Raw genomic sequence first — 14129 nt, forward strand, 5'->3', positions numbered from 1 at the left:
GATGAGAAAGACACAATTCCTGCCTTCAGGGAGCTTGCCCTCTAGCAAGGAGACAGACAAGCAAAGGACTTCATTACCATGAGGTGAGTGCTGGGATCAGATAAGCACAATGTGAGCCTTGAGAGAAGCAGGGAGAGACACACACCCCGTCTGGGAGAATTCAGGAAAGGTGTCCTGGAGGTGACATCTGAGCAGAGAATGGAGTAGAAGTTAATCTCCAGGTTGCCTCTTCTGTCCATGCTCTTCACCTTGGCTTGGATTTGTCAGATGTTAACTTTTGTCCACAGGCTTACATTCTAAATTTTGCCTGAAATCTCCAGCCCAGCTTAAATCCTGACCCCAGTGCAAAGAGTCGCTCTACTCTCCCATTATGAACTGGTCCAGCACGGACTTCTAGTCTGGGTCCCCCTGCAGTCTTCATTTAGCCTGTTCTGCCAGAGGCCTTTTGGAAGCTGGTATTGACCTGTCCTCCTGGGAACCATCCAGGGCTTCTTGTCTCCATCATGCCTTTGGGACTGAAAGCGGCCTAATGACTCACCTTACAGAAGATTGGTACCTGAGGCAGGACAGGATAGGCTATAAGAGCACATGGATACATTAGGAAGGATGGACTGGAGAGCAGAAATCTCTTGCAATCAAGTTAGAGTCTGGAGGGGAGGGAATGTGTCTGTCTTTTTCACCACCAATCCCCATTTAAGCTAGAAGGATACATGGCAGGGAATGAATGTTGAATAAATACTTCTTACAAGACTACAGCCCATACAGGGCACCAGCCCTAAGCTGATTTTCCAACCCATGGGGAATTTTCCTATCTCCTATCTAGGTGTAGCATGACTTTTTTTTTTGAAACAGAGCAGGAGTCTCCTGCTCTGTTGCCCAGGCTGGAGTGTAGAGGTGCTATCTCGGCTCACTGCAACCTCTGCCTCAGGGGTTCAAGTGATTCTTCTGCCTCAGCCTCCTCAGCTTGGCATGAGGAGGCATGCACCACCATGCCTGGCTAATTTTTGTATTTTAGTAGAGACGAGTTTCACCATGGGTCTCAAACCCTTGGCCTCAAGTGATCCGCCCGCCTCAGCCTCCCAAAGTGCTGGGTTTGCAGATGTGAGCCACCTCACCCGGCTGACTTCTTGGGGCCTAACATTCACAAGGACCCTTTGCAAAGATTTTCTTAGGGCCATTTGATAGCTCTTTGAGGAACAGGTGCAAGCACCCTGTTTCGCTGCCAAGCTTTCCTTACATAAATTTTCAAGTGAAGGTTGGTATTCCCACCACCAGCGCCCTCGGCTTCTGGAGGCGGCACGTTTGGCCACGCGCTGCAAGGCGCCTCTGCCTTCCTCGCCTGCTGGCTCCCGGCGGGGGCGGGCGGGGCGCGTGCGGGCGTCTGCGCCCCTCCCGGAACTTGAGGCTGCTAAGGAAGGGAAATCCCGGAGGAAGCCATTGTTTTGTCCCCTGTTGTCGTCATTGGCCTAGCCTTGCCAAGAATCCCATTCCCCGCATAGAGCCCCGCAGTTTCTCCCCATTCTCGAGCTCACCCGCCCGGGTAGCTACAAGCCAGGCTACCGCATCCGAGCCGCGGAGTGCGGTGGCCCCTGCGCATCCCAGCTCCAGGGCTCTCACAATTGGGGAGAGCCCTAGGATGGGTGCGGCGCTTAGAAAACCGACGGCGCCGGGCCGGACGTACCCGGAGCCCTGGCATAGCCAGGTAGGGACTTGGGTTCCACCTCGGCTCTGATAAATAGCCGGGCAGGGTGACCTTGGTAGGTGGCTTCCCCCTCTCGCCGCCTCAGTGTGCCTCCCTGTGACCCAAGAAGGAACAGGGGTCTCTCAAGTCCCGCGCCTTAAGAGGAGGTTGGAGGGAGAAAGACCACTCGCTCCCTTGCCCCATCACCCTGCATGGGCTTTGGGCTGGGCTTTTGGGGGAGAGGCCGGGGGCGGGCGCGGAGGACAGGCTGGCGCAGGCGGGGGCAGGGAGGGCGCCTGCAGCCCCTGTCGCTCTCCCGTGTCGCTCCGCAGCCACCGTGCAGGACAGTAATTTACACGCGCCTCCCGCACACCTTGGCACGAGCCAAGCCACACTCTTCCCCCGCCGGAACAGCCAGCCCGCCGCCCAGCCTAATCCGTTTAAGCCTCACCTCCTCCGCGAAGCTCTCCCGGGTTAACCCCCTCACTTCCAACACTGTATCTGGCACATGCTCCCGTTTTTGTTTTGTTTGTTTTGTTTTGCAAGTGCACTCGCAGCCTCCTTGGAATAACAATGTTGAGAGTAGGTGTCTGTCCTCAGAACCCTAAGTTCAGGACGCCCAGTGTGTTCTGAAAGATGCGGTTGATGAGTTTCTTGCCTGGGCTCACTAACCATTCCCACCCTCCACGCTTCCCTATCCCTGCTGACTCTCTCCCCTCCTCCTACGGACCCTCCTCTTCACAGACTGTCACAGCTTCGAGTGCACAATCCTCTTCCCACCCCTCCCCTTCTACAGTGGCGGCAGGTGTGAGGGGAGAGAACATTGAGCATTTCAAGCTTCGACTTGAGGCTCGGCCACCGACTTTGCTGTAAGTCTCTCCCTCCCCTAGGTTTTAGTTTCCCCCAAATGAGGCAAAATTCGGTAATGCGCTGCAGGTGTGGGGAGGATGGGAATCACTAGCTGACACGCTGCCCCTCAGTCCCTCTCCATAAACAGTGGCCGTGACACCAGCGAGGCTACTCGGCTCCACTGGCCTCCCCCGCCGGTAAGAGGACTGTGCGCGCTCTCCAGTCGCCAGTGCAGCGTCCGGAGCCAGGGAGAGAAAGAGGATGGGTGTCCAGGACGTGCCCTTTATTCACAGCCTGCATGACCTTGGACGCCTACTTCTTCCTTTGGGTCTCAGTTTATTCATTTGAAAAGCGGGGATAATAATGGATTGGAGGAGAGCAGGAAGCTTGTCTCCAATGTTTCTGTATAAAAATAAATGATCATTAAAGGTACAATGATTGGAAACAGATTTGTCTCATGAATTCCGACTCCAGATCCTCCGCAGAGGGGTTTCTGGAGTCCCTGGAATCTCCCTGTGTGTCACCGCTTACCTCACATTCTTTCTGGTTCTCCGGAGATAGGTAATGGGTACGACTGTTTCTGCCTCCGCGTGAGTACTGGAGCCACAGGGTGACGGCACGGTAGGCAACACTCCCGTGCGGGCATGCACTAAGTGGTGGTCGTTGGGCGAAGATTGGTCATGAGGTCCCTGGGCTTGAGGGGCTAGCTGGGAACCTGTGGGCGGGGCTTTGTGCAGAGGTGGGGCTAGCTCGCCTAGGGGACGGGGCTGTGGAGATGAGGAGTTCTCCAGAACTCGGGTGGCAGGGCGCTCCCGCCGGCCCCACCGGGCTCTGGCGCGGGGAAATGGGCTTTGGCGGTGGGGGCGAGGCTTAGGCATGGGGAGAGGCCGGGGAGCCTGGAGGCGGGGCTTGGGGAGCTCGCCCCACGCGGGGCGGGGCTCCGGCGGCAGCGGGATCTGCAGTTCGGACTCCCCGCGCCACAGTCGCTGCAGTTCGCTCCACTCTGGTGGCCCCGCCGCCCTGCGGGGAGCCCGGGGGTCACCGGGCTGCTCGGACTTGGCGCGGGGCCGGCCTCGCCTCTCCCTCTCTCGGTGGGGCCTAGACAGTTGAGGCAGCGGGAACATGGAGCCTTCTCCCGCCGCGGGGGGCTCGGAGACCACTCGCCTGGTGAGCCCCCGGGACGGCGGCGCCGGCGGCAGCCTGCGTTTGAAGAGGTAGGACAGACCTGGGCTGGCCCTCGGCCCGGGGGCGCCACCCCACTACCCTCCGTCCATTTTATTGTCTCCCTCGGCGCGGACCCTGGCTGGCATCCCCGCGCACCGCGAGTCCCTTGGCACCGCTGCACCCCGTTTCATCCGCTCTGGCCGCACGCAGCGCCCGGCCGCAGCAGGCCTGGACCCCTGCCCTCCATCGCCGGCTATGTCTCCTCCTTGTTGCCTGATTTCCTCCGGTGAAGCGGCCCCGCACTCCGCGGCCGGCGTCCCAAGCCGCCGGACCCCTCCAAAGCCCCCGCTGCACCTGCCTTCCCTGGGAGCGGCTGCCGCTCCGTCGGGCCGGAGCCGGCGCCCGTGCCCCGAGGTCCGCATTGCCCTGGGCCCAGGGCGGGACCGCCTCGCTGCCCAGACTTCAGAGCTCCCTCTGTAGGCCCCGGGGCTTCCCTCCGCGCACCGGCACTCCGGGCGCCCCATCCAGGCGCAGCCAGCTGTTGGCGCCGGGGCCCGAGGATGGGCCGGGCTCCACGCGGGTCCTGCAGACCCCTGAGGGGCGGGCAGCCGCAGGAAGCGAGGGGGCGGCGAGGACGGAGCAGGTGCGGTCTGGGCAGCGGGGGTATTCCCGGCTCCGCACAGACGGGGCCGGGGGCGGCGAGGTGTGAAATGAGGCTTGTGGAGCGGCCGGGACAGCGGGCCGGGGGCGGCGGGAGAACCGCCAACGCGCCCCGCCGGCCCCCACGCCCGCCGCCGCCGCCGCCGTCCGCCAGCCCCTCGGAGCGGCAGCCCGGCTTCCCTGGCCACCCCCGCGGGCCACCTTGTCTGTCGGCTGATCGTCGGTTTGTCTCCGGAATTTGGCAGGGTCTTCGGCTTTTTCTCTTCCCTCATCTCTCTCAGTCTTTCTGTTTCTCTCCCAGTCCCTCTCCCTTTGTCTCTTACGTGGTGCTTCTGTGTGCTTCTGGCTCTTTCCTTGGGTGGGGGACTTCAAGCCGGGTTGGGGGCGGGGGGTGAGCAGAAGGGAGCGGGACCTCTTCCTGCAGGGGCCTGCAGAGGCAAGGTGGGGGCTCTGCCGTGGGCCTGGCATCTCTTCAGGTATCCTTTTGACTTTGCTTCAGCCCCTGCTACGTCACCTTTCTTCCCCACTCAATATTATGGGTTGTTGGGGGTTTCAGAGGGCCAGGGAGAGGAAACAGCCTTTCCTCGTCTCTAAACAGCATGTAGCCACCCCACATGCACACACCCCCACACACCAACAGCCAGGCTTTCTTAGTGCCCAATTTATGCAGAACAAAAGGGAGCAGCCTGTTGATGGGTGGCCACCTTGATGCCTGGCTGTGCTGTGCCTCACAAGGCAGGGGAATGAATCTTGCCCAATGCCCCCAAAGCCACCCAGCCTCTCCTCTTCAGACTCGAATCTCCAACTCCAGCCCATCTTCATTCTCATATGACCATTAGTCACCAAATCCTGCAGCATTTTCTGAAAGGCGTTTCCTAACCTACCTGCCCCTCCAGGGAAGCTCTGGCCTGGTCTGTTCTAGACCACTCCATCTCCTCTCCTCTCCTCTCCTATCCTCTCCTCTCCTCCTCCCATCAGCAAGGTCATCTCAGTGCTCAGGAGATATTTCTTGGAGCAGTTGGTGGATCTCCCTTTATGTTCCTTTGCGCCCAGTACTTTCCTCCTCAGCCCTCCCCTGACACCTCATGCTTAGATTCCATGCCACACACTTCGTCTTTGTCAGTCTGCATGTGGGAACACCCTTCTCCACCTGTGTCTCATCTCCTTAAACATGCCTTCCTCTGTGAAGTTCTCTGAGCCCCCTGTGAGGAGGTGCTCCCTCCCCTACACCCAAAGTGCTTTGTTCATAACCCTCCTAGCATCAGCCTGCCCTTGCTTAGTAAGCCATTTGTTACAATCTGTCTCTCCCACCAGACCGGGTTTCATTATGTGTGCTCTGCTCGGCACACCTCATTGAACGAATGAGGATCGGTTTCACAGCCTCCTTCACCACCCCATCTCCTCTGGAAGCACACCCAGCATCATACACACCCAGATTTTAAGTCTTGAATGGGGCTTTGGAAATTCAAGAAATTAATTACCAGTAAAGCACCAAATGTTCTCCCTACCTCCCTCAAAACTCAGTTCACCCACTTGGCAGTCCCACTTTGCAGCTATGATCACGTTTCTATCTGGAGCCATGGTTTTCACTCGTGGGTATTCTTGTCACACCTCCATGAGTATTTCTAGTACTGTATTTTCTATTTAGGTCCTGAATTCTGTGGAAGATTCTGTCCTTGCTGGGTTCAGGTTGGGTAGTGGCGGGGGTGAGAATTGGACCAGAAAGGACTTAGCACTCAGCCTGAGCTCACTCAGCTTCTGGCATCCCCAGGTGAGGCCCCAAGCCCCATACATTTGTGAAGGGAGGCTTATGGTACCATACAGTTAAGGTGATCTCTGCTGGGTGCTTACAATCAGACTGAAGTCCAATTAACATGCTCCTCCCACTGCCATGTAGCAGGCTGCACCCCCTCCTCCCCATGACAACCCCAGGTCTGGAATCTAGCCATCAGTTCTCTGTGCCAGGAATCAGACTTTTTGGGTCCCAACATTCCACTTCTCTCTTAAAGGGCCACACTTCAGCTGCATGTCTAGAGAGGGAGGGGGCAGGATCTGGGAGTGGAGGCTATGGGAGGTGGGCCCAGAAAGGAGGCACACTAAGGCCAGGATCACATGCTGAGTCCCACTCCACAGTTCATTCTACCTTCCCTTCATACTGCCTTGGCCTAGCATTCACCTGTCTTTATCAAAATCCTTCCCATTCTTCAAGGCCCTTCTCATATTACCTCCTGCAGCTGTTTCCCTGATTTCCTCATTATTTTTTCTGGCCTCCATCCCCAGAACGCTGATGGCACTTTAACTGCTCTAATGACAATGGCTACCTTCACTCACCCTGTTCACCAGAAGCTCTCAGAGATCAACAGGAATCCTGCTTATTTTGGGGTGCCTAGTATAAGAAATTGATTGTGTTGGGGTCTATTCTTAGTTCTACCAACTATCTGGGTTGGCTTCCATGTGTCCCCCCACTCTGTGAGCCTCATGTTTCTAACTTACTTAATAAAATGTTGGACTAGAGCTGGGTGCAGTGGCTCATGCCTGTAATCCCAGCAATTCAGTAGGCTGAGGTGGGAGGATCCCTTGAGGCCAGGAGCTCAAGTGGGCAGTGAGCTCTGATCACACCACTGCTCTCCAGCCTGAGCAACAGAGCAAGAACCCATCTCCTTTTTGGGGGCATTGGGGGTATGGAGTCTTGCTCTGTGGTCAGGCTGGAGTGCAGTGGCTTGCTTTCAGCTCACTGCAACCTCCACCTCCCAGGTTCAAGTGATTCTCCTGCCTCAGCCTCCTGAGTAGCTGGGATTACAGGCACATGCCACCACACCCAGCTAATTTTTTTTTTTTAGTAGAGATGGGGTTTCACCATGTTGGCCAGGATGGTCTTGATCTTCTGATCTTGTGATCCGCCCACCTTGGACTCCCAAAATGCTGGGAGTACAGGCATGAGCCACTGTGCCTGGCCGACCCCATCTCTTAAAAAACGTTAGACTAGACCGTCTGTAAGGTGCTTTCCAGCTGTGAAATTCTATGGCTCTGTGTATGGAAGGAAGAGGGAGACTGGGGTCTGACCTGTTCATTTAGCCCCCATCTCTCATGGGACCCTCTGCTGGCATAGCTCCCAGATACCTCCAGGCCTGGGGAAGGAGCAAGAGATGGTCTGATGAGGCCAGTGAGCAGGCCAGCCTGCGGGCCAGGCCCAGGTTGAACCGTGTCGCTTGCCTCAGTCTCTTCACAGAACCCTCAGAGCCTGTCCCTGAGGAATCCAAACCTGTGGAGATGCCCTTCCACCACTGCCACAGGGACCCCCTGCCACCGCTGGGGCTCACCCCTGAGAGGCTGCATGCGAGGAGACAGCTGTATGCTGCCTGTGCTGTGTGCTTCGTCTTCATGGCGGGGGAGGTGGTCGGTAAGTTGGGGAGCAGCCCCTCAACTCCATCCTCCCAACACCTGCCCAAGCCACTCTCCACCCAGAGTCCTAGGGATGTTCCTGGGTGCAGATGCAGAGATGGGGATGGCTGGGATAGGGGAGCTGGGTGCCCAGGACTCAGGAAGTAGGAGGGGTGATGAACAGAGCACCAAAGGGAATTCTAGATGAGGTCTGGGGCCAGTGGGTCAGGGCTGACTCCTTTTAAAAACCCTATTTTCTTGTTAATAAAATAAAATCTATCATTGTGGAAAAATTAGAAAATACAGATGAATGAAAGGAAGTACATAACAGTAGTTAACAGTAGTTACTATGCCTATCATCCCATCACCTGAGAAAACCCTAATTCATGGCCAGGCGTGGTGGCTCACGCCTGTAATCCAAGCACTTTGGAGGCCAAGGCGGGTGGATCACCTGAGGTCGGGAGTTCAAGACCAGCCTGACCAATATGGTGAAACCCCATCTTAAAAAAAAGGAAAACCCCAATTCACATTTTTGGTGTATATCCCTCAATTTATTTTCCATGCCAATATACACTACATGATATTTTCTAAATGGAAGCAGACTCCATCATTTCACCCTGGCAGGCGGGTATCTGGCACACAGCCTAGCCATCATGACCGATGCAGCCCACTTGCTAGCGGACGTGGGTAGCATGATGGGCAGCCTCTTCTCCCTCTGGCTTTCTACCCGTCCAGCCACCCGCACCATGACCTTTGGCTGGCACCGCTCAGGTAAGGCCCTTGCATGGCTGATAACTCTCCAATCTTGCCAGAGGGCACCTCTCAGGGTCCCGAGCAGGTCTCTGACAGCTTGTCTCCCCCCGCAGAGACTCTGGGGGCTTTGGCCTCTGTGGTCTCCCTCTGGATGGTCACTGGCATCCTCCTGTACCTGGCCTTCGTCCGCCTGCTGCACAGCGACTACCACATCGAGGGGGGTGCCATGCTGCTGACCGCCAGCATTGCAGTCTGTGCCAACCTGTTGTACGTGCCAGTATGGAGCAGGCACCTTGTGGGGCCCAGGGCAAGGGGTCTTCCTCCAAGATGGGAGAGCTGGCTCTCTCCTCCCCATCAGACACATGCATGTGCATACACAGTTCTCCCCGGGCTGCCCTGGATGTGCCAGAGAAGGGTCTGGGCTAGAGACCTAAAATTCAGCCAGCAGATCTCTGTTAAGGGCCTGCCATGGGCCAGCCACTCTGATGAGGGCTTTCATCAACATGATTGCACTGAAACCACACAGCCACTCCATGAGGTGGGTAGTATTACCCCTAGTTTACCATTCATGCAGTCAATCCTGACAGGTGACTTGCTCAAGTCACATAGCTCTTTAGGTAACAGGGCCAGTGTTCAAATCCCTGTATGTGACACCAAGTCCAGTATTCTTTCCCCTAGGCTGCGTTCTTGCTCTTTTGAAACACTGTTTTCTTCCATGGGCTGGGAAAAGGCTGCTGGGGAGGTGAGACAATGGGGCATGGAGAGAGGGGCATAGGAGGCAGGAGCAAACCCCTGGGCTGAGCTGCTCTGCTTCCCCCTCAGAATGGCCTTTGTGCTGCACCAGGCTGGGCCTCCCCACAGCCACGGGTCTAGGGGAGCAGAGTATGCACCGCTGGAGGAGGGGCCTGAAGAGCCCCTGCCCCTGGGGAACACCAGCGTCAGGGCGGCATTTGTGCATGTGCTGGGGGACCTCCTACAGAGCTTTGGGGTACTGGCTGCCTCCATCCTCATCTACTTCAAGGTACCATTGTTGGAGACCTGCCCCAGCCTCCTCCCCACAACTCCACATGCTAGCCCCCTTCTTCCCAGGTGCCAAAGCCTCCTTCCAGCTCCTTCCTCCCACCTCCCAGGACTCTCCCAGACATGGGTCATGTTCCCTGTCCCCTCTGCAGGGTTTTGAGGGGCCTCTCAGGTCCTGTTTTTTCAGGATACCCCTAGATCTTCCTCTGAAAGGTCCCTGGTTGTTGGGTTTAGGGATCTCTTTCTCTGCAGCCTCAATACAAGGCAGCTGACCCCATCAGCACCTTCCTCTTCTCCATCTGTGCCCTTGGATCCACGGCTCCCACCCTCCGAGACGTTCTTCGAATCCTCATGGAAGGTGAGTTGGTCACCACTGCTCCCCACCCCTGTGTGTGTGGGGGTAAAGTAGAGCCTGTCTGACTTTACTTTTGCACTGGGCCACTACTTTTTTCTTGGAAGCGTAGAGGAAGAAGGCCTGGCTCATGGGGTTTGTTGCTTGGAAGAAAGATTTGGGCATAGGGTGAATTATAGGGGTCAACAGGAGAGTGGATACAGGATAGGGGAGGTGGAGTCCGGTGGTGGGGGTGCTGCTTCTGAGCAGGAGTGGCCTGGGCAGTAAGGCATGGCTGGTGCTGGTTGCAGGTACGCCCCGCAATGTGGGGTTCGAACCTGTGCGGGATACACTGCTGTCAGTGCCAGGCGTCCGGGCAACCCATGAGCTGCACCTGTGGGCCCTTACGCTCACTTACCACGTTGCCTCTGCACACCTGGCCATTGGTGAGTCCCACTGGCCCCAGCCAGTTACTACCTGGAACATACCCCACCTCCAACATGGGACAATAGCTTGAGTTACTGGGACTGTTTCAGCTCTTCTTGATCTGCCTGTTTCTCTGTCTCTCTGTCTCTCTGTCTCTGTCTCTGTCTCTTTCTCTCTCTCTCTCTCTCTCTCACACACACACACACACACACACACACACGTGTGTGTGCTCATGCATGCTGGAGACAAGGAGTCATGGATGCAGTGTTCTGGGGCGGTTTACCCTCTTTGAAGTAACACAGGGAACCAACAATCCTTTGAAAGATCATTAGTACCTACAGGTTTAGTGATGGGGCACAGTTAGGTAAATGATGGCACCTCCATCCTGAGGTATCATCTGTTAAAAATGCTTATAAAGACTATGGCAACTAGGAAAAATGTTTATGGTATAATGCTGAGAAAAAAAAAGCCTAATATAAAATTACATCTACATTATGATTCAACTATTTAAAACATATATGGTGAGTCATGAGCTGACAAAGGATTTTTGGGTTCCTTCCAGATGCAAGAAGCAATCAGAGACATGCAATTTGGATGCCAAAAATATTATAATTTGTGGGATATTTGATGGTAACTCTAGAGGGACAATGAGACAGATATTTAACGTCTGGATTGTCCTGGGAAATCGGGTGGTATGGCTGCTGAAACACTGAGCTGTATGTGGATACTCAGTGACAGGAGAGAATAGGAGACTAGGAACAGTGTAGTGTGTTAGCACCGTTGATTGAGGTGAGTCTCTCCAACATCTGATTTGACATTTTTATACCGTTCATACAATACAGAAAGAAAAGCAGGCTCCCATTCACGCCTGGCTTTAATGCTGTGCAGCCCCTTTCCCTGTCCTTATCTCAGCCCCTGCCTATTCCTGACTCCCCCGGGATGGATGCCGCCTCTTATCACTCTCCCACAGACTCCACTGCTGACCCTGAAGCCGTCCTGGCTGAAGCCTCATCCCGTCTCTACTCCCGGTTTGGATTCTCCAGCTGTACCCTGCAGGTCGAGCAGTACCAGCCAGAGATGGCCCAGTGCCTGCGTTGCCGGGAGCCTCCCCAAGCCTGAGCCATGGTCCTGCCCTCACCCTACTGCCAGGCCGAGGCTCAGCCCCGGACTCTCAGCATCTGCTGTCCTGATCACAGAGACGGGACCAAACCAGGCCCATGCCCCTTTCTCTCTTCTTCCTTCCACCTGCCAGTTCCCCCAGCCTCAGCCCCAGCCCCACCCCCAGTGGGCAAGACCAAAGTGTGGCGGGGAGTGGGGTGGGAGTCAGGGGAACAGATGTCACCAGTTCAGGGACAGGGTCTCCAGGGCCTCAGTGTGGCAGGGTGTGTTGAAGGCCCACAGTGCCCTCTCCCCATGGTCTGGAGCCACGAACATCCTTTTTCTGCAGTCCATTTGTCTGTGTGGCAGGCTGGCTGGCTGGCTGGGGGCATCTGCCTGTCTATGTGCTGTTGGTGTGCCTATGCCTGGGGGAGGTCAGTAGGGGCCCCCTCCCCACATGGCGCTCGCTCTGTCTATGCAGGGGCCCCAAAGCCCGCACTTTGTCTGTGTGTCTTAGCCCTGTGGTTTTGTCTGTGTGTGTGTGTGTGTGTGTGTGTGTGTGTGTGTGTGTGTTCTTGGTGCTGTAGCTTGTGTGTCTCTGTGCCTATGTGGCTGTGCTATGGTCTCTATGAGTCTGCTCCATCCATGTGTCTGTTTGGGGGTCTATCTCTCCATCCCTCTGTTGGTGCTGTGCCCTTGGCTATCCCAGAAAGAGGGAGGACTCCACTGCAGCTCCACCAATAAACTCATGTCTCACTGCATCTTTCAGCCTGTGTGCTGACTCCTCAAGAGGGGGAAATTGAATAGGCCACTTGAGAACGACAGAATCCCTCTTGTCCCTTCCCAGCCTCTGGAGTGACCTCCCACAGACCTCTTGTCCCTTCCAGTCCCTTCCTAGCCCCTCCACCCTCAGATATAGGGTAAAAGCCACCAGTCTCTTTACTCCCTTTCCCCTGGTTCACAGCATGCCTGGGTCCTTGGCTCAGGGAAAGTCCCACATGCCCTGGGCTTGGTTGCAGGATAAGGCTGGAAGGCAAGGAGCCAAGGAACCCCTGGGAGTCAGTCATTCCCAGAGGTCCCCACATGCCATTGGGCCTCAGGCTGGCTGACGGGAGGCTGGGTCCCTTGGAGGGAGAGTGGCTGGACCATATAGCACTAGTGTAGACTTGGTTCTCAGGCCATCTAAGGTGTCTAGCAGTAGGAACACCTCAACCCTGACAGCAGCCAATCCTGAGTCAGGTTTAGGCTGTGAACACCAAGGACCTCTTTTATACCTATTCCCCCTTTGTCTTAAGAATTGCACATTAAATCACATTTAAGACACATTAAGTCTTAAAATCAGGCTCCTTAAGGGATTGTTGATTTTCTCTTTTAAAAATATCAAACTCAAGCTGCACATAGTGGCCTGTGCCTGTAATCCTAGCACTTTGGGAGGCTGAGGAAGGAGGATTGTTTGAGCCCAGGACTTCAAGACCATCCTGGGCAACCTAGGGAAACCCCTGTCTCTACAAATAATTTAAAAATTACCTGGTTATGTTGGTGCACACCTGTAGTCCCAGCTACTCAGGAGGCTGAGGCAGAAAGATTGCCCGCGCCCAGGAGGTTGAGGCTGTAATGAACTATGATCACTCCATTGCACTCCAGCCTGGGCGAGACAGTGAGACTGTCTTAAAAAAATAAAAAAAGTATCAGCTGGGCGAGATGGCTCATGCCTTTAATCCCAGCCAGCACTTTGGGAGGCTGAGGCAAGCAGATCACTTGACCCTAGGAGTTCAAGACCAGCCTGGGCAACATGGTGAAACCCTGTCTCTACAAGAAATACAAAAATTAAGGCTGGGCGCGGTGGCTCACGCCTATAATCCCAGCACTTTGGGAGGCCGAGGCAGGTGGATCACGAGGTCAAGAGATCGAGATAATCCTAATCAACAAGGTGAAAGCCCGTCTCTACTAAAAATACAGAAATTAGCTGGGCATGGTGGTGCGCGCCTGTAGTCCCAGCTACTCGGGAGGCTGAGGCAGAATTGCTTGAATCCAGGAGGCGGAGGTTGCGGTGAGCCGAGATCGTGCCATTGCACTCCAGTCTGGGTAACAACAGCAAAACTCCGTCTCAAAAAAAAAAAGAAATAACAAAAATTAGCTGGGCATGGTAGTGTGCACCTGAAGCCTCAGTTACTTGGAAGGCTAAGCGGGGAGAATCACTTGAGCCCAGGTAGTCAAGGCTGCAGTGAGACATGATTGTGCCACTGCACTCAGTCTGGGCAATAGAGTGAGACTGTGTCTCAAACATGGCGAAACCTCGTCTCTACTAAAGAATACAAAAATTAGTTGGGCATGGTTATGGGTGCCTATGATCCCAGCTACTCAGGAGGTCGAGACAGGGAGAATTGCTTGACCCTGGGAGGCAGAGGTTGCCGTGAGCTGAGATTGTGCCACTGCACTCCAGCCTGATGACACAGTGAGATTCTGTCTCAAAAAAAAAAAAAAAAAAAAAATCAGACTCTGCTTTGATTTGAGATCTAGTGCTTTAGGCCTTCCCACCATATTGATAAAATCCCAGCCCAAAGCAAGGACATTGAGCATTTTCAATAGCCCATGCATATTTCTGTGAGCCTTCCTCAAAATGGAAAATCTTTATTATCAGATTATTTTTATTATAAAAGCAATATATATTTGTTTTAAGGGTCCAACAAAGGAAAAGTATATAAAGTAGAAAGTGAATGTTTCGCCTATAATCTTACTTCCTGAGAAGCCTGCTAATCCCAGCAT

The 14129-nt window shown here is 55.0% G+C and overlaps 2 protein-coding genes across 13 annotated transcripts in view; one reads left to right on the forward strand and one right to left on the reverse strand.

Annotated features, from left to right (window-relative positions):
- The window catches only part of TRIM54 (tripartite motif containing 54), a 41531-nt gene extending 38165 nt beyond the window's left edge, over positions 1-3366 (reverse strand). For 2 of the 3 annotated variants that reach the window (XM_078349666.1, XM_078349665.1), the window contains exon 1: positions 3062-3210. The gene's annotated coding sequence lies outside the window, so the exon portion shown is untranslated. Of the gene's footprint in view, positions 1-3061 lie in introns of all 3 variants that reach the window. The other variant, XM_078349664.1, reaches the window with a different exon arrangement.
- On the forward strand, positions 1506-12124 carry SLC30A3 (solute carrier family 30 member 3). 10 transcript variants are annotated; one of them, XM_035273538.3, is made up of 9 exons: positions 1506-1702; positions 2478-2550; positions 3092-3151; positions 7573-7754; positions 8360-8506; positions 9311-9509; positions 9761-9866; positions 10151-10285; positions 11236-12124. In XM_035273538.3, exons 4-9 carry the CDS (start codon positions 7625-7627, stop codon positions 11803-11805), a joined length of 1287 nt encoding a protein of 428 aa, XP_035129429.1. In that variant the 5' UTR covers positions 1506-1702; positions 2478-2550; positions 3092-3151; positions 7573-7624; the 3' UTR covers positions 11806-12124. The 10 variants fall into 10 exon arrangements, with proteins under 10 accessions (XP_035129429.1, XP_054100351.1, XP_078205786.1 ...); XM_078349662.1 differs by lacking the exons at positions 1506-1702; positions 2478-2550; positions 3092-3151 and adding exons at positions 3512-3744; positions 6003-6125; positions 8602-8755; XM_054244376.2 differs by lacking the exons at positions 1506-1702; positions 3092-3151 and adding an exon at positions 8602-8755 and having other exon boundaries at positions 2303-2550.
- The last annotated feature ends 2005 nt before the right edge of the window (positions 12125-14129 follow it).

The sequence above is a fragment of the Callithrix jacchus genome, chromosome 14 (genome assembly GCF_049354715.1).
Source record: "Callithrix jacchus isolate 240 chromosome 14, calJac240_pri, whole genome shotgun sequence".
Taxonomy (NCBI): domain Eukaryota; kingdom Metazoa; phylum Chordata; class Mammalia; order Primates; family Cebidae; genus Callithrix; species Callithrix jacchus.